This window comes from Dicentrarchus labrax, unplaced genomic scaffold (genome assembly GCF_905237075.1).
Source record: "Dicentrarchus labrax unplaced genomic scaffold, dlabrax2021, whole genome shotgun sequence".
NCBI classification, from domain to species: domain Eukaryota; kingdom Metazoa; phylum Chordata; class Actinopteri; family Moronidae; genus Dicentrarchus; species Dicentrarchus labrax.
In genome coordinates, this window is record NW_026136704.1 from 15,253,969 (window position 1) to 15,272,419 (window position 18,451).

Consider the following 18,451-nt stretch of genomic DNA (forward strand, 5'->3'; position numbering starts at 1 on the left):
TCAGTCTACTGTGAACTTCCATACACTCAGAGATAACTGCTGTTTTATTAACAAAAAAATATATTTAGAGTTTAAGGAAGGTGACTTTGAAGAAGGACATATATTCAATATTTTATCCAGTAAAAGCAAACACACATTGTATGTTTTACCCAAAGACTCCAGACCGGCCCTACTGAAAATTCTGGTGTTATCAATAAATACTACTCTCATAAATAAGCACAACTTAATACAGACAGACGCAGGCATATGTTCATAGGTTTACATACATGGATATACACAGAAACAGGTGTGTTTCATTTAATAGGGAAGGAAACCAGACATGAGCTCAGTGATTGAGGTGAGAACCAAGCCTATGGATGACAGCCCAAGGTCCTGGGGATTAAACACTTGAGTTCATATGAAGAAAGACGATTCCCATGTGTGAAATTGTGATTTACATTGCAGCGGCAACAACTGTAAAGCTTTCTGCAGAGTTCCCCAGAGTGAATGCTTGAGGATAACACTGTCCACAGCACTTTTATTGGTAAAGACAATTTCTCACATGATAAATTCAGTCTTGACTTTGGGGGTGTGTCTATATGTGCATGTTCGAAAGAGAAAACTGTAAAATGTATTGTATTCCCCCCCCCCAAAGTAAAGATTGTTGGAATTAATGTAGAACAGTGCCATCACAACCTGATTCGGCCCCTTACTTTTCCTAAAGGTCCAGTGTGTAACATTTAAGAGGATCTATTGGCAGAGATTGAATATAATATTCATAAGTATGTTTTCATTTGTGTATAATCACCTAAAAATAAGAATGATTGAGTTTTTGTTACCTTAGCATGAGCCGTTTTTATTTACAGAGGGAGCAGGTCCTCCCTACAGAGGCTGCCATGAACGCCCAGAACAGACAAACCAAACACTGACTTTGGATAGAACCTTTCATTTTTTTTTCCATTGGGAGAGTGAGGTGAGGAGGTAGTACTCTCCAACTTTGCTAGATGCCACTAAATCCTACACACTGATCCTTTCAATGGGAGAAATTCCTCCATTCTGCTGACATCATTAGTTGTCTCATTACAGATCTACAACCTCCACTACAACAGGATCCAGTTTTAGGCACTGTCCATAATCACTCTACTATAAAGTGCTCTGAAAACAACCAGACTCCCTTAGTGAGGACCAGATGGTTTCTGTCCTCACACTGTTATGTGCCTGTGCTCTCTTAATTTCATGCAGACCCATGCACCAATTTAACCAAAGCAAAGCGTAATCCAAAGCTTAATAGAGTGAGACAGAATGGCATTCACAAGCAGGGGTAAATACAACTATTACAGAGCAGGCTCCAGTGTCTCAGCACATGCTTGGGCTGTGTCCAGGCTGTTTATTACCTCACACTGTCAACACCACAGCCTTGGTGTCAGTGGCTGACATACATTTCCATAGACGGTGCCTTCTGTCTCCTATCAGAGATTGGAAGCAGGTGGCTGGTCGGCCCCCACAGCACACAGTGGGCTCTACCACCACAACTTGGCAGGGTTACTAAAGAGAGTAACGTTCAAGAGGCCAGTCCCTGATGAGTGCTGAAAAGACGGGAGAGGGAGCAGAGCACAGATTCTCACTTGAACTATTACCAGAGCCAGACTTTTCTTTAAAATTGCTCTCAGTGTACATTTTCCTTCTTCTGAAGTCTAGTTGGAGTGAATTGTGCTGAAAAGGTGAGGCTGATAAGTTGTCTCTGCAGCAACCCCTCACATCCTGCATCCTTACTGTATGATTTAGTATCAGAAGAGTTAGTAACGATAGTGAATGATTATTTGCCATACACATAGTGATCCAAAATAATATTTATTTTTCAGTAAAAACCTAATTTCATCTACTAATTTGCAGTTTAGGCTGAGCATCCTGTGCCATTTCCACCTCAAAAAGAAACCCATTCTTTAAACCTGCAGTAAATGAGTGAGTTGTGTTTCTGTCAATCTGGCAAATGTAAATCCAATAATCCAATTTTGGCTCTGTTTTAGGTCTCTACCAACTCCAGAGTGAAATATCTGACTCTTAGGCTGCTAAGTGTTCCACTATGTTCATCAACTATTTGCTAACGTTTTCTGTGTGCCTTGTATGACGCTGGGTAGGTAGAGTAGCGGGTATTTAGGGGTTTTGCTGAAAAACACCTTGTTGTGGCTTGAAATGAGGTTGATGAGAGTGGTGAGAGTTAACCAAAAAAGTAAAGTAGCAGACCTGAAAGCAAGAAAAGACCCAGGTGAAAATGATCTGTGTTATGTGATTGATGGTTAAATGAAAATATAGATTATTGCTCCTTTAATTTCACCTTGCGACACACAAAAGCATCCGAGCAACACTGGCCGGGTGGCAGGGTGGAAAACAGACAGAAGCACAGGGAAGCCAAAAACGTACACGCTACAATACCACAGGCATTACATGCAGTAAGATCGAGAGCCCATGGGAAAGGATAAGAACACGCAGGAAACACAATATAATAAATCTGATGAAGCCTTGTGAAACATCTTCATGAATCTACAGAGGTCAACATCCCTGCCTCTTTCTACCGTATCTGCTTTTTCTCCATTATACTGTGCATGAATCACATACAGGACAGTCATAAGTCTGTCATTGTGGAATGCTAAAGCCCACAATGCAAATCTAATAATAAAAAGGAAACCCTGGTGACTCAGTGTGCACATACAGATAACCAGGTTCCCAGGTTGAGCTATTCCCTTGTGGTAATTATGTTATGCTGGAATGTGCAATACATACCTTATATCCATTGTACACACACATCCGTTTCCCTGATCTTACAGATAATTCTGTTCAACAAAGCCTTAACTTTTGATAATAAGATGTTAATAGTCAGATTTGTCAGAATTGTTCATGGTTTAATATTGCTGATGTAGGTTTATTTTGTGATCCTCTATCCATTTATATGCTTTCCAGTGAGCTTTAGCTTTGAAAGATCTAGCTCCCTTATATGGAAACAAAACAAGTTACACTTGAGGGTTCTTTCCTTTATGGGATGCAGTCAAGGCTGGACAATGGACCAGGCCAGTGGGGACAGTGCTACGGGCTCTGAGACTGCAAGGAGGCCTCTAAGCCTCGGGCCCCACATGGCACGTGGCCTAAGACTCCCAAATGAAGTTGAACGCCAGGGCACTCAGCACAAGCTGACCACTAGGCTCCTAGGTGCCAACAGTGTGAGTTAACCACTGAGGCCCCCAAGACCGCTCAGCACTTACAATGTGTGGGCCCCCAGGCCCCTTGGTGTTTAAATAGTGAGCTGGCCACCCCTGGCCCCTGGTGTATACATCAAACGTAGCCCCTGTGTGCCTTGGTACATACTAGGGTTGCATTTTCAGTAGTTTTTTATAGTAAGTTCTTATATTCTCACGTTTAAGATAATGCTAAAGGCCAGCAACATTGTGTGTGTTAACAAAAAGTCCTAGATCAAACTACCAGGGATGATTTTCACATTTACGTTCTCACCAGCTTTGTGTATTCCTGGTATTGTTTTAGCAGTTAAGGAACAAACCTCAACTGTTATTACTCTCTACAGAGCATTGTCATTGTCAAGTAACATATAGTAGTACGGACTATATAAGACTTTACAACTGAAATGCTCTAAAAAAGGCCTGTACTCAAACCCTTAAAATACAGGGTCATTGGTGTATATGCCTCTGCACTGACCAGAGGTCCAGGGAAGGAGCCTGGCTGAACACAGGAGCTTGGCTGCCTTTCTTATGGTATAATGATTTTGGCAGAGGAGTGAGGATAAGTCTGTCTCGAGAGATGCGAGAAGGAAAAACGTTTTACAAAAAGAGAGGAGCAAAATGAGATCACAGCACAGGATGTCTCTGATTATATCTAATATCTCTATCTGTTCCCAATCTGTCACTCTGATGTGTGAAAACCAAAGAGTCCATGTCAAAACAAACGCACGAGAGAGCTACCTCTAACAAACAACGACACTTTCCTGTGAAATGTCTAAGCAAGAGGAAGAACTGTTTAAAAGCCCTTGCAGGCAGACCCTTTCTCCTGGGAAAGTCAAGGAATCAAACGGGAAAGCCTTTGCGGTGTGTGTCTGTGTGTGTTTGTGTGGGGGGTAGGAACCAAATATCCTCTGTTCACCATTCTGTCTCAGCAGGACTCTTTCAAAACACTAACAACCATCCTCCTGTTTGCGTGTTGACGTAGACCGCAGGGGTTTGGACAGTAGAAAGAACAGACGCTGACGGTAACGAGACAATGCTCACAGGCAAGAGGGACAATCAGGTTTTGTTTACTGCTTACTGTAAGTGTTTACCATTTATTGACGACAGATCCCAGGCTCCCTCTCTCGGGGTCACTGTTCAGTTGCTCTGTAGGTGGAACTACCTTGTTTAGAAGTCTGAGCCTGAGGTTACTGGGGCATTTGTGTCCTCAATAAAGACCTCAAAGTCTTTAACAGAGAAATGTTTTTCATTTAATTAATTCTCAAGTTAGTAAGCTCTTAGTTTTTAAATACAACTCAGTAAGTGATAATAACTGATTACATCTTAAAGGAATTGTTTGAAATTTTGGGAAATTTGCTCACTTGCATTCTAGCGGATACTATACTACACTGGTACCGCTTGATATTTGTCACAACAAAAACAAATTTGAGTAATCGAACATATTAAAGAAATGTTGAACTACTATTCCTGAAATATTATTACATGTGACAAAATTTGTCCTATAAGCTTTTTTTTCTTCTTAATCATGTCAAACTACAACTGCATGCATACTCATTAGCATACAGTTTTTATGGAGTGTAGGCATAGCTAGGTTAGCTCCAGGCTTCAACCTTCAAAGGAAACCATTCCTCCCAGAGAGCACTTCTTCTACCTTTAACAACCCAGAGACCCCTGCAGAGCAGCCTCATCCAATCACAGCTACTACAGGCCCATTCTGCAGAGTAAAAGCATAACGTCTAACCTGGGCCTGTTAAAGCTTTTACAACATGTTGTCCTCTGAAGATGTAAGTCACTTCGGTGGTTCACAAAGCTGTGCTAGTTCATTGCTGTACACTGCATATGAACGCCTGCAATGCAAAGGAATGGAGGATGCACGTTTATTTAAAAAATTTTATCAGGTGGGAATGAAAACTCACCATATTGGCATCGTGTCCCTTTGAAGCCCATTGGACACTGACATATCTGGTCTCCAGTCTCTGCACATTGGCCTCCATTGAAACATGTATTTGCACCACACACCCCTGCAGGTACCACATATCATATATAATAATAAGGCTGCTGATATAATTTACATTTTCTCAGTTCAATTATTGTATTAATTTTCAAAATGATATATATAACAACTTCATAACAATATCAGAACTAGTCTTATTTAATATATATGTATGTAAAATCGTATCACTCACTATGCAGACAGCCCATCTCTTCACCCTTCTGAATCCAGCCAGGGCAGCACTTATAGACTGTGTTCATATGCATGCTGTACACCTGCCTGTACACTGTGTAGTATGCTGTCCTGAGGAGGAGACATTTTGTCATAGTCACATAAGAGGATTTTCTGGAAGTTACATTAGAGGTGTATTCATATTACTATATATTATTATATAATATAACATATCTATAAAGATGATATGTGCTGTATAGTTATTTCAACTTACTATAACATGAAGTAGATGACTTTAAGGCTATTATCTCAAAACCTACAGAGCAGTCTCTCTTCCCAGCCTCAGTCATTGCAGTCAAGCTTATAAATGGTAAAGACTTAGCAATGGCACTTGATCAGAAAAAATCAGACTTGTTCAGTGAGTCAATGTGTAAAACACTCCATCACGACTCAGCCTACTGCAGCTACAGCAGCACCTACCTACTGTGCTTCGTCTTCATGGTCAATGAAAAAGTATAATTTCTCTTACCTTCTCTCGTGGCCCATACACCATCTGTGGCTGGTGCAGCCCTGTTTCCACACCTTAACCGTGCGGGTGAAAGCCTGAACACAAGGCTGACGCCCACCCAGCATGGACATCTCCTGGTCAGCACAAACATTTGGCCTGTGCATGGAAAATCGAAAATATTGTTTTAAAATGAAAAACATCATATACTGTTATGATGACTTTCATTTTTGTTGTTCTGCACTATATGTTGAGGTAGTTAGTTGACTGAGTTGAGAGGAAAACTAAAGAGCTTCTGATGGTGGTCTCAGCATGCTGCAGAGTCAATGTATGTATTCCAACAGACATGAACTTCCACATGTTCTACACATGTTCAGTTGCATGAACATCAGCTCATCACACACACTGTCAAACAATTATACAGCTTCCTGATTGGTGCAATATGTGTAATTAAGATCCAGAAAAAAAAACTGCCCATGGTTTGGACACTGCCTACAGCATAGCATAAACAACCAATGAAATTCCACAGGAAATTAATTCAGTTTTTTTTTCTCCTCCTGAATTGTTTTTGCATGTTCATATATTCATATGCATGCATGCACTGATGTGTACATGCTCATTATACACCATCCGTCTGTGTTGTAAGTGCAGGTAAACTATGCAGAGGTGTCCTCCAAAATCCATCTGGCTTCAATAAACAGCAGCCTGAAGTTAATTAGAGGAAGTATTCGGCTTCTAATGAAAACTATTCCTTCAATCATGTCCAGCAAAGTCTATTTAAATTCGGGAACCTCTGGTAGAGTACTATACAATAAAAAAAACACCACATTCCATTGGAAGCTATTATGCAGATGCAAGTTACAGCAGTGCTATAAAAACACAGATCCATCCTCATAAGGGACCTGAAAGAGCGACTCCTAGTGGGCATTGAACGAAATAAACTATAAAGTAACCGAATTACAGACAAAGTTAAATAACTTGTAAAACTCGGGCTAACGGTGTTTTTAACATGTAGGCTATGGCACGTTGCTCCTGGTCTATTTAAGCATGTAAACTTAAAACGTTTTAATTCACCGGATTTATTATTCAATAAAACCTGAGCTAAGTGTGCAAATTAAAAACAGTACAAACTATCTAAATTACAACACATCACTTACATTCCAAGGTGCAGCTCCAGAGATGATGCGATGCGCATAGTGCTGAATAAAATCACACACAAAATATCTGGGAACATAATTTTGACCATTTCAGACACGGAGAGAAGTATTCAATCGGCGCAGCCTGTGTCCATCAAATGAAGAGCATCCTGACATGTATGGAAGTCCGCCTTAAGACATGACTCAGACGTTGATGTTTGTCTTGCACTAATATTCCTCCAGATCCAGGTTCCCGTTTACTGGTTAAGCAGAAGGACGACTTGTCTCATGTCAATCGCAGTCTTTGAATGGCTCCTAGTAAATGCACCACCCATAGTCTCTATGGGGCCACCTCCCAAAACCCCCCGCGACATTGACCTGTGTATATTATTAGCACATCCAGACATGTGTTTATATTACGTCTTGAATAAATTCATGATGTTTTGTTGTATCAAAGGGAATTCTTGCCAAAAGTTTTCTTATAAATATATCATATTGAGAAATTCTTCCACCCTTGTCAATGAAAAAAATAAACATCGTTGATTTTAATGCAGTCCAATAGTCACTACCACACAGACAGAATATCTATCTTTATTTTATATATTTGACATTAGATAGTAGATTAGATTAAGATCAACTTAATCAAGTCAAGTGTCACAGCAGCAAAGGTAAGTAAAAAACAGATGCAGTGTACAAATTATGCATAATAATAGTTGTAACAATAAAAACATAAATGTACCCCTACATAAAACTTTGTACTTTATGAATATTTACCACAATATGAGGCGTTAAAAAAAAAGTAAATACATGATATATACATACAATATGAAACATAAGAAATACTTCAGTAAAATACATATTTATTATTAATCGGTAAGTTCTATTGTTTCCACACCGACCCACAATATCAGTATATTCGGACTAAATAAAACAAAAATATCTGTTTCTGCTTTTAATTTCAGCGCTTGGTGCTTGCAACGTCACTTGGAGTGGTGATATTTCCGGTTTGTAGCAGACAGCGGAAGAAGAGAGGAGGTTCCTCTCTCGTATCAACACAGGGAGATGCTTGGCAGCTAGGTACTTCATCTGTAATACCTATACTGAACCGTGCCATTCGTAGTACATTTACAAGTTTTTATGTCCTTTAGGATTTGATTAAGAAAAGGCTTCTTCGGAGAGGTATCTGTCCTTAGCAACAAACCTAACGGTAAGAAACGAAACTAACGCGCGGGCTCGAAATGGCGCTAATGTGTTGTGTAGCTGTCTGACCAAAACTAACGTTAGCTTCAGGATCTCCCAGCAGTTACTGAAACCGCCAGGCTGGACACTATCACTTTACTAATGCTAGTTTAAAGTTAGCAATACAATAACAACTGTTATTATTAGCTTAGTATTAGCCACTTATACCATCGTTAATATTAGCATTGTGTTAGCATTCTTATCAAAGACTGTCCTATCCTGTAATGCGAGCAGAAGCAGCTGCAGCTCTGCAGTCAAACTAGTTCATGTAGCTCCTTTTGTGTCCGTCTGCAAAGTCAGAAGACCTGAGTTATCATCATATGATAGTGTCACGAGCAATTTGCATGTCTAACTCCTGCCTACAGCTCATCGGCTGCACCAGTATATTCCGAGGAGGTCCTTGAAGAGGAGTTTGTTTTGTGATCTGTGTGCAGCAGCAGCACCTTGATAAGGTATGCAGCATGTCAAGTTAAACAGAACTGAAAATGAATCACAGGGAGTTCTCACATTGGCATGTTCTCTGCCCTTTGTGACCTCTTTGTGGCTAACAATTAGCTCTGTGTTGCTGAACAAATCATTCCACACAGCCAAATGAACAGAGCAGCATTCCCTTCCCCCACGGCAGAGATGGCAGAGATGAACCGTATCCAGTATGAGCTGGAGTACACTGAAGGCATCAGCCAGAGGATGCGCATCCCTGAGATGCTCCAAGTGGGTTCTCAAGGCCGCGAGGACCCTAATGTTGGATCTCAGGAGGTCCCCCACAGTGTCATAATGCAAGTCCCAGAGAGAATTGTGATTACAGGTCAGTATACTGTTAAATGTAGGGCTGTGCTGTTCAAAGTCTTTCACTACATACAAACTCTTCACTGGTGTCTGTCGTAATCTAACTATTATGTGGCTTTGATATGGCCATTGACACATACTAGATTTGATACTCTATCAGTGGCTCAGGACTTTGCCCACCCTGCTCCTGATGGCCTATTTACTGATCAGCATTAGTATCATATCAATCATGTAAGAATGAAAATAAAAACACAACTGGGATGTAGGTTCACTGTATATGTGACAACTGCTAGAAGTCATTATTTAACTTGAGCATTCAAATCACAGCACATTGTTTAAATTGAGTGAAGTAGAAAATACATCAGTCTGTTACCTGAAACTCTTATTCACACTTCTTCTTCTTCTTTTATCAGGAGACAGTAATGACCCCCAGTTCCCAAGACCCAGAGACCTGGACCTTATCCAGTCAACGCCACTAGAAACGCTGTCGCTGAAGACTCCACCCAGAGTCCTCACCCTCAGTGACCAGCCCCTGGACTTCATGGAAGAGGAGCAGCGGGTTGCTCCAGACAGTGAGGAGGTGGTAAGTGATAACGCAATACATTTCATTAAGTAAGGACACTGCATAAAATCCTCATTGACTGAAATAATTTCTTTATAGCAAACCATAACCTGAATGTCATGTGTCATAATTCCTTGTAGATGCGTCCCCAAGGACGATTACGGCGGGAACGCTCAGCCAGTGAGAACACAGCTGCTCGTCATAACAGTCAGCTGGTGCGCAATGATTCTGCGTGAGTATTGGCCTGGATATTCCATCACTAGCTTGGTACCAGCTCCATCTTACCCACTTTACGTATGCACTAGCATGTTGCATCTTTTGTTTTGGTTCTGTTTTTTGTTTCTGCCCCCTGTCTTTGTGTCGTTGTAAACCAAGCTGCTGCTTTCAGTGTTTATGCAGAATTCAGCTGTTGCCCCTAATCCATTAACACCATTATTTTAAACGTTTGATGTACTAATCCGTTTTGATATGATCAATTATGGATTAAATGATTTCAGGATTACTGAACAGGTGAATAAACAAACTTAAAAACCACACTTCCCCTTTTAGCAACAGCAGGTGACAAAACACGATAGAAAAACATTAAAGGAAAGGGATGTAAATTCTTAATGGAAAGATATTCAGATGTTAAGCATACGCGGATTAGCTTTTCTTTAAATGTAGACCTACTTTACACAATGTGTGCTCTTTTTAGGTAGAAAATTATAAATATTAGATAGTGTTTGCATATATTATTAACAATTTTCTAATTCTGTGGCAAAAAAAATATGTTTTATGTCCTGATCTCTAACCTTAAAACAACTGTATGTGACGCCCTCGTACTGTTGATAAAATGTGTGACGTGAACTGTGAACAAGACAGCGGTCTCTGATTGGCTTTGCAGCACCTTTCGTTCACATCTCTTCCATTTCTGTGTTTGTTGGGTGAACTGTATGTTAGTAAAGCACTGTTTGTGGGTGGCAGTTTACGTCTTGCTGAGTCGCTACTATTGAAACATAACTTTTATTTACTTCAACTCGGTTGCAATTTTTACAAAGTCGGTAAAGTCGAGGACAGTTTCTTTTCCTTATTTCTCTCCCTTTCCTTCCTTTCTTTCCTCTGTTGTCTTTTTCTTCCCTTTCCCTCTGAATTGGCTGCTCTTAACGGTGGGCACTGAGCAGTGCAAGCCGGTCCCCCCCAGCCACTGTCCACCCTTGCCCCCCTCTCACCGTGACTGAAGAAGAACATAACCTGTACAGCGCTACTGGTGTTCTATCTTTCATCCAGTCCACTACACGTCGAGCTTACCAGCAAGTCCTGGAGGTCTTGGATGAAAACCCTCGCAGGTGACCTCCCAATCATCCGGTCATTTTTTGCTTTAAAAAATGTTGAAGATTTATTTAGGTATTGGTCAGAGAGGATAGTACTGTCTGTATCAGTTGTCTTTACTCATTCAAAGCCTCATTAAATCAGCTTTTATTTCTGGGTGGTGTTTCTGAAATATTGTTTGGCCTTTAGTTATGTTGGAAAGTTGGTGGTGTTTCTGTGGGAGGCGCAAGGACATTTTCTAACATCCATTCAGTAACAATGTTAATACAGCATGTATTAATCAAAATGTAAAATGTAGCCATTTTGCTTTGTGTACCTTTCCAATCTGAGAGTTTGATCCATTACCGCTAGACATATATCAGTCATGTAGTAACTATTCAGGTGAAAGTGGTGGGAGTTGACCAGCTTGTTTAAGTTCTTAAGTTAGTTAGGTTTGCCTAGGCCTCATCAACAATTTTAAATGTATCTAAATGTATTTATTTGATCCCCTTGAGGAAATGTGTTTCTTGTATCAGGAAAAACTGTAAACAAACAGACCATGTGCAGAGCATAACTAATATTTTTTCCCAGGCTTTATATGTGAGCAGAAAGAACCCTAATACTCACAGATTGTTTCAACCTTTGACTGTTTGGCCTTCCTGAGGAAGGCGTAAGGAGGAAGCAGAAAGGCCTTAAAATATTACCAGTGTGTATTCATACACTCTGCCCACTTCAGGAGTTTGATGGACAAAACTTCCCTTCACATTCTTAGCCACACGTCTGGTAGGGGCAAGGTTTCTGAAAATCAAGGTGTCAGAACAGAAATAAAATCTCATTTAAGAGCACTTGTGTTTTATATGAGACTGTCAAAGGCCTTGCACGCAACACTGTACCATGTGTATGCCGCGCTCTCTTATTTTTCCCTTCTCCCAACTCTGTCTTTCCCCCACCTTTTGTAGCAAACCGTCACTGCGAGGGGGGTCGGCTTCAAGCTCCAACCCCCTGCATGAATCCAGGTAACTTCACCTGGCTATCTTCATTCTGAACCTTTGTCCTGTTTTCCTCATCTTTTCCTACCTTCCATTCTCATTTCGGGTGGAGGAATAACATTAGATCATTGTAGAGTTAAGTTGCATGATATATCTAAAATGTGTGAAATAAGACACTCTGTGGTGGATTTCTGTAATTCTCAAAGTGAATGTTCTCTTTTAAAGGCTTGTATTATCCACATTTGAAGCCACACTAGACGGTGGGCCTGATGACATGACTGTAGTTGATGCAACAACACTTCGACGTCAGGTTAGTTATTAATAAATATACGATCTCCATTTTGTCATGTGAGACAGTTGTGGAACCCCTGTGACTGACAAAACTTTTTTTTTATTATTTAACTCCAGCTCATCAAATTGAACCGGAGACTCCAACATTTGGAGGAGGAGAACAAGGAGCGAGCAAAGCGAGAGATGATCCTGTACTCGGTCACCGTAGCTTTCTGGCTCGTCAACACCTGGGTGTGGTTGCGACGTTAAAACCAGCCTGTATTTATGCCATCACCGCGACAGAAGAACGTCCTATCCCTTATTCTACGTGTCAAATGTTAGCTACTCGCTGCACTCAGTCCCTGTATGAGGAAGACCTTGACGTGTGCGCACAAGGCCTGTTGCTCACAGGGCTGATATTTTTGATTTAGTTTATTTAATACATGTACAGTTTTATTTTTTTACTCTTATTTCATCCTGTCTCATGTTTTGTTTTTATTACAAATCATTTTGCTCGATGCTAAGCATGACTTCTTGTAAATATTTGTTCATGTCACTGAGAGCTTTGGAAAGACCTCCTCCAGAGATACAGTATAGCATATATAGGTAAATAGAGCTGCAGTGTGGAGATGTAACATGCTGAATATTTATTGCTGAGAGGGTAATATGTGACTGGAACTGGGAAATGTAATACAATTTAGTAAAATCATACATATAATGTGTTGTCCTGTATTTTTATTGATGCATTAAGTGAAATGCACACATCACTATAATTTTGCTGTTATGTGAAAAAGGAATATACCTCTCACATGAGGTATGAAATTGATTGATTTTTTTCCCCCATTTTTTATTTACACTGTTTACAATTTATAATCACAATTTCTTTTTACTGCTGCAGTTTCATTTTTCATACATGAATATAACTGTATTTTAATGTCTTGTTTGTTTAGAGGCACTGAAAACTGACTGAAAGTCAGTGTAGAGTACTGTACAGACGATTAAAATGATTCTAAACTGATCAGATTAAGTAAGATTTATTGCTTTCCACACAGCGTTACAATTGACTATATAAACAAAATGGCTTTAAAATTCTTTAACACAAATATGCTACACAATTAATTACCTTTCACTATGTTATCAGCTATATATATATATTTATATATATATTTTTTTTTAAAGCTGAGCCCTGATTGGGCTTTTAATGTTCTCTCACAGTCTTTTGCCTATCAGCATTAAGACATTTAATTTGAAGATGTGCCTGTGAGACTGTACTTCATCACATGCTTTTAACCTTGAAAGCATCATTCCAGCTCCTCAATCAGGCAGCGTGGTGGAGAGGAGGTTTGGTTAGTTTTGGACTTTCCCACTGGTTCACAAATGAGCGGCTCAAGGGCATCCCCATCCTCTGGATAAACCAATGATGAAGACCTTCTAGATTTGTCGCAGCCACTCATTAAGAACAAAGAATTTTGATCTGGACCAAAGGTGGGGTTGCCCTCACTCTGATTCCCAGTTGGTTCATCCTCATCACTTCCTCCTGATATGACCTCTATTTTTGGTTTGAACACTTGCTGAGAAGAGAACATTGCAGTGAAGTCTTCTGTGTCCACATCCTCTAAATCAGGCAGGTCATCAATACGCAGTGAGCGATGTGGTGGAAGGTAAATGGTTTCCAGCTCCTCTGCATCCTGCAGCTCTGTAACCAGTGGTCCAGGACCGTGTGTTGGTACAGACCCATAAACGTCAGGAGGAGCTGCCTTGACCAGAGAAGGCTCTTTCTTTTCAAACGTGTCACTCGTGTTTGCCTGCTCTCTCTCCGCTTCATTTATCGTGAACCTGATTCCACGTGACTGGTTTGGTGGTTTGTTGTCTTCTACGTCTTCTGTTTCTAATATCTTTCCTGTAATCATTTCCTGCTCTTGTGCTGGGAGCTCTGGATACACCCCTTCTTTCTCTTCTCTCACAGGCTGCTTTATCTGTGATTTGTCCAGGTCATCGTCTTCTGACTGCTCTCTCTGCAATCTTTGACCTGGCTGCTCTGCTTCTAGGAGTCCACTGTTTGGCTGATGTTCTTTGGGCCCCTGTGTAGATTGATGCTGCAAGAACTCCTCATGGGCATCTAGGCTGTCCTGCACAAAGGCTTGGATCTTCTCTCCTTGTGGAGAAGTCGAGATCTGGGTGTCATTTTCATCACATGGATCCTCCGCAGTGGTAGAAACCTCAGTCTCCCCTGAAATCAAACAGAGTGAACCATTTAAAGATGTCAATCCACATTTACTCTAGGCTAGTAAAAGCTGAAAATTGCCCACCTTTCTCCTGTAGCTCTCGAAGGCGCCGTCTCTCCTGGGCCTTCTTTCTGATCATCGCAATGCCGTCCAAGCTGTCCTGAATTTTCCTCCTCTCTCGTGTTTCCCATTGCTCCCTCTCTTTACGCTCCCCTTCCAACCCTCCAGTCGCCCACGCCTCTGCACATGCCCTGTCCTTGGGGAACACAGGGCGATCATCGAGGAAGGTGAGCTGCTTGAGGCGCACAATCAGGGTCTTCCTGTAGTTTGGGATTTTTTTCACCACCTCATTTCCCATTAGATTTAACACTCGCAGTTCTGGCATGGCCTCAAGCACAGGGAGGATCTCAGGGTTGTATAACAGATTGTGAGACATGTCCAGCACACTGATGGCCAGACACTGACTCAGATGCTCTATGTCCCCCACAGCCTCCAGCTTGTTATGGGCAATCTGCAGGGTGCTCAGGTCAGGAAGGCAGGAGATGTGCTCTATGATTTCAATGTAGTTGTTAGAGACATTCAGGGTGCAGAGCTTTTTCAGAGGTTCAAGGTTTTCCAGCTTGTGTATGAGGTTCTGCTGAAGGAACAAGCAGCGCAGGTCAGTCTGGGCATCCAGATTCTCAATGCGTTGAAGCCCATTGCTTTCCAGCCAGAGACACTTCAGTCCTGTGTACTCCTCTAAGTTCTCAATGGTGGAGAAACCCTTGAAATGCAGGTACAATGTGTCATTCAGGCAAGGTGTTGTGTAAAGTTTGTGTAGCTTACAGTGGTCTTTCAGGAATTCCTTTGTCATTCGTGGCAACGATGGTTTTCCCCTTTTCTCTTCAAGTGGGGTTTCCAGTTTTTTGTTATATTCCTGGTTTCCTTGGACACCATCCTTTATCGTGGCCTCCACTCCATTTTTGATAGAGCTTATTTCGGCATCTCCACATTCCATATGAGCTTTATCTCCCGTCGTTTCCTGGACTTCAGCAGTGGACATCGCCAAAAAAATTTTAAATTAACAAGCAGGAGGAATAAAAATAATATATACTTGTTTTGTTCTTGTAGTCTAGCCGTTTGTAAAAACGCGTAGTCCCGTAGATTTCACTCAGAGGTCCACTCTGTTGGCTAACGTTAGTTAACGTTTATGTCCGTTCCCATGGTAACGCTAGGGCATCACGATTGGGCCGGTCTGTGCAGGCCGGATGTTGTTTCTTGTACCGCGTCGGACCGTTTTTAGCTGTTGCACTCCGCCGTCAGTGGTCAACATGGCGTCCGGCTACATACTGAATCGTGGTGCGATAACATTAGGAATTCATTGTCAACGCGTGTGCAGAAACATAGCAGTATCGCAGGTTAGAGAGAAAAAGCGATGGATGAAAGCGTACACACACCTCATGGACCGGAAGTTAAAGCTGGAAGGACCTCCACCACCGAAACCACGGTGAGGCTAACGTTAGCTAACACAGGGCTTCACTAGAGAGCACCTCAAGGCCATCCATGGATTGGATATATATAACGTATATAACTCTGTGTGTTTATTCGTCTTTCCCGATTTGGCAGGCTTGATATAGAAAGTAGTATTTTTCGCATTACACACATTACCAATGCAGCTTTGTTTCGTAGCGTTTGTGTTGCTACTGTTTTTGCTCAGTTTTTAACAGGAACCCTGGTTCCTTCACACTAGTGGAGGGAAGTCTGCGCTTCTTATTGTCACCATTTTATATTTAAGAACTTTGTACTGATGGTGACATTGGCACCATCAGTTTTGCTTGTACAAAAGTATTAACTCTAGTGTAAGACTGTCTGCTCGGCTCAAACACAGTGCTGCACATGGGTATTTTTTCCATAACGCCAGTCAGAAGAAATAACATTTTACAACTTTTACAGCTAGAACCAGTTTGGATTATGTTTGTAGAGGAAGTCAGGACTCAGAGTAAACTCCGTGTTTGACTTTTTTTCAGCTGTCAACAGCCAAACTGGGATTACCACACTGAGGTTCAGGCTTTCAGCATCCGCCTACATGAGAACTTCTCCCTGGACCTACTGAAAATGGCCTTCATCAATCCCTGTTACCTGCAGGCGGAGCAAAAGAGGAGACAGGGGTTAGGTGTGGACTCTGAGGCCTCCGCTCTTGTTCTGAAGGATAATATTGAGCTGAGTAAAAAGGGAGCGGGTTTCACCAAAAGCTTCCTGACAGACTGGTGCAGGGCCAGTTTCCCGAGCCTGCCGAGCGAGGGGGTGGAGAGCATCGTAGGGCACCTCACCAGCTTAGCAGTTGTGGCCCATGTAGCAAGAAATCTCGGCATTGAAGACCTAACCATGAGTGCGGAATTCCCTGTTCCTGATGATGTGCTTCATTCCACGTTCATGGCGGTGATTGGAGCTCTGCAGGAGAGCAGTGGGGCAGAGAGAATGGGATTTTTCCTCCGGGTAAGAGGCTTGCTGCAGAGTATAAAGAGTACTAGATATTTTGTTTAAATAGACTATAATTGGTCTACCTTAAGTTGGCTTGTTGTTTATATAAAAGTTTATCTTTTCTTCTCCCCTACCTTCACCATCTGCCCTCTCCGTAGGATTTCCTGATCACTCAGCTGATAGGGAAGGACCTGTTTGATATGTGGACAGTTGTCAACCCCATGGGGCTACTGGTGGATGAGCTTACTAAGAGGAATGTTCCTCTGCCAGAGCCTCGCCTCATCAGGTCGGCTGGAGCCAGTACCGTCCTGCCGCTATACTTTGTTGGCTTATACAGGTGTGTGTGCTGTTGTAGGTGCTGTTACCAAAAGTACAGCAAATGATGATATTTTTTGTATTGTTTAATGTTTTTTGTATAATCTGCCTGTTTTACTTATATTACTTTTTGTATTTTGTTTACCCGTGTGTTAATTCAGCGACAAGAAGCTCCTGGCTCAGGGTCCAGGAGAGACACTCATAGCAGCCGAGGAAGAGGCGGCTCGTGTGGCCCTCCGGAAACTCTACGGCTACGCTGAGAACCGCAAACCTTTTGACTTCTCTCCACCACAACAGCATCAGCAGCCATTAATTCAATCAGTCAGCAGCAATTAATGAAGTGACGACTCTTATGCTATGGACTAAAGACTTGCTGTGGATTGTATGGGCAAAGTAAAGGAAAAGGTCACCGTGTACCTTAATTAACATTTGTCCCAACAGTGGTCAGTGTCAGGATGGTTTCTGTTGGGCATTTAAATGTCAGTTCCTCACTGTGGGTTAAGATCCACGGACAGAAGATGAATCTAAGCTTGTTTTTGAATAAATAGCATATTCAAGAGTAAAGTCCACTGGTCCCATAGCTTATGTTGAACCTAATGGTTCAGCAGTCCATGGCACAAAATACACATCATGTCTGGTTGTCCTTGTAAATAATACAAGTGCCATTTGGATCACTTTGGTTTCTGTTATAATATGTTGTTCATCTGTAATAAAAAGTAATAAAAATAAATGTGTACATTGTGACTTTGTGCATGCATATTTTTGGACCATCATGACTATTTCCTCACATATTATTGTGTATGCTCTTATGAGAGTTAATTTGTTGATATAAACATTTTCCTAACATTCAATGTGATATGTCAGGTCATTGCTTAAGGAATTAATGAAGGGTTTCCCTTCAAGTCAACAAATCATCTGTTTAAATGACAACTAACGCACACATCTACATGAAACCCAATTAAGACTTGTCCCTGGAAATGGTTTCCACCTGCTTAAGCCTAAATCAATAAGATTTTAGATTGAACTGGAACTCTGCAGAGGGCTTACCTGAAGAATCCTCACTCGTGGAAAAAAAGATTTGTTTTACAATGTCAAAATTTTCTTTAGTAACAAATCCACTGGCTTTTTTGTTTCATCTACATAACTTATTAAATCTGTTTTGTACCATTTTCTGAAATTAAAATGCTTTAGAAAGAAACACAACGCCACTCTCCCAGTATCCTTTGGACAGCCACACACAGTATTGCAGTGACGATGCTAATCCGCAGAGCGGCGCTGATGAGTTAAAGAAAGCCTAGTAACGG

General features: G+C 41.4%; 4 protein-coding genes across 8 annotated transcripts in view; 2 read left to right on the forward strand and 2 right to left on the reverse strand.

Moving 5' to 3' along the window:
* Positions 1-7,304, reverse strand: part of megf6 (multiple EGF like domains 6) — a 64,290-nt gene extending 56,986 nt beyond the window's left edge. For both annotated transcript variants that reach the window (XM_051396826.1, XM_051396825.1), the window contains exons 1-4: positions 7,036-7,304; positions 5,903-6,037; positions 5,396-5,505; positions 5,126-5,230 (exon numbers count right to left, since the gene is read on the reverse strand). In XM_051396826.1, the coding sequence (XP_051252786.1) occupies positions 5,126-5,230; positions 5,396-5,505; positions 5,903-6,037; positions 7,036-7,124 (439 nt within the window). In that variant the 5' untranslated portion in view covers positions 7,125-7,304. The remainder of the gene's footprint in view (positions 1-5,125; positions 5,231-5,395; positions 5,506-5,902; positions 6,038-7,035) is intronic.
* Positions 7,305-8,030: 726 nt separating this feature from the next.
* On the forward strand, positions 8,031-13,165 carry mffa (mitochondrial fission factor a). 4 transcript variants are annotated; one of them, XM_051396886.1, is made up of 9 exons: positions 8,031-8,221; positions 8,619-8,705; positions 8,841-9,058; positions 9,453-9,622; positions 9,742-9,833; positions 10,762-10,926; positions 11,848-11,904; positions 12,103-12,187; positions 12,286-13,165. In XM_051396886.1, the coding sequence occupies exons 3-9, from the start codon at positions 8,845-8,847 to the stop codon at positions 12,415-12,417; spliced, it is 915 nt and encodes a 304-aa protein (XP_051252846.1). In that variant the 5' UTR covers positions 8,031-8,221; positions 8,619-8,705; positions 8,841-8,844; the 3' UTR covers positions 12,418-13,165. The 4 variants fall into 4 exon arrangements, with proteins under 4 accessions (XP_051252846.1, XP_051252847.1, XP_051252848.1 ...); XM_051396887.1 differs by having other exon boundaries at positions 8,879-9,058; XM_051396888.1 differs by lacking the exon at positions 10,762-10,926.
* dnaaf1 (dynein axonemal assembly factor 1) lies at positions 13,166-15,656 on the reverse strand. The gene is made up of 2 exons (XM_051396863.1): positions 14,457-15,656; positions 13,166-14,377 (listed from the first exon to the last, which is right to left on the reverse strand). The coding sequence occupies exons 1-2, from the start codon at positions 15,412-15,414 to the stop codon at positions 13,449-13,451; spliced, it is 1,887 nt and encodes a 628-aa protein (XP_051252823.1). The 5' UTR covers positions 15,415-15,656; the 3' UTR covers positions 13,166-13,448.
* Positions 15,649-17,877, forward strand: mrpl44 (mitochondrial ribosomal protein L44). Its single transcript, XM_051396883.1, has 4 exons — positions 15,649-15,858; positions 16,379-16,847; positions 16,991-17,169; positions 17,309-17,877. The coding sequence occupies exons 1-4, from the start codon at positions 15,683-15,685 to the stop codon at positions 17,481-17,483; spliced, it is 999 nt and encodes a 332-aa protein (XP_051252843.1). The 5' UTR covers positions 15,649-15,682; the 3' UTR covers positions 17,484-17,877.
* The last annotated feature ends 574 nt before the right edge of the window (positions 17,878-18,451 follow it).

Excerpts from the sequence above, each read along its gene's own strand:
- dnaaf1 (XM_051396863.1), bottom strand. The coding sequence starts at position 15,414 with ATGTCCACTGCTGAAGTCCAGGAAACGACGGGAGATAAAGCTCATATG. Across the intron at positions 14,378-14,456 it reads TCGAGAGCTACAGGAGAAAG|GGGAGACTGAGGTTTCTACC; the intron begins GTGGGCAATTTT and ends GTTTGATTTCAG.
- mffa (XM_051396886.1), top strand. The coding sequence starts at position 8,845 with ATGAACAGAGCAGCATTCCCTTCCCCCACGGCAGAGATGGCAGAGATG. Across the intron at positions 9,834-10,761 it reads CTGGTGCGCAATGATTCTGC|TGCAAGCCGGTCCCCCCCAG; the intron begins GTGAGTATTGGC and ends GGCACTGAGCAG. Across the intron at positions 11,905-12,102 it reads AACCCCCTGCATGAATCCAG|GCTTGTATTATCCACATTTG; the intron begins GTAACTTCACCT and ends TCTCTTTTAAAG.
- mrpl44 (XM_051396883.1), top strand. The coding sequence starts at position 15,683 with ATGGCGTCCGGCTACATACTGAATCGTGGTGCGATAACATTAGGAATT. Across the intron at positions 15,859-16,378 it reads CCTCCACCACCGAAACCACG|CTGTCAACAGCCAAACTGGG; the intron begins GTGAGGCTAACG and ends ACTTTTTTTCAG. Across the intron at positions 17,170-17,308 it reads TACTTTGTTGGCTTATACAG|CGACAAGAAGCTCCTGGCTC; the intron begins GTGTGTGTGCTG and ends GTGTTAATTCAG.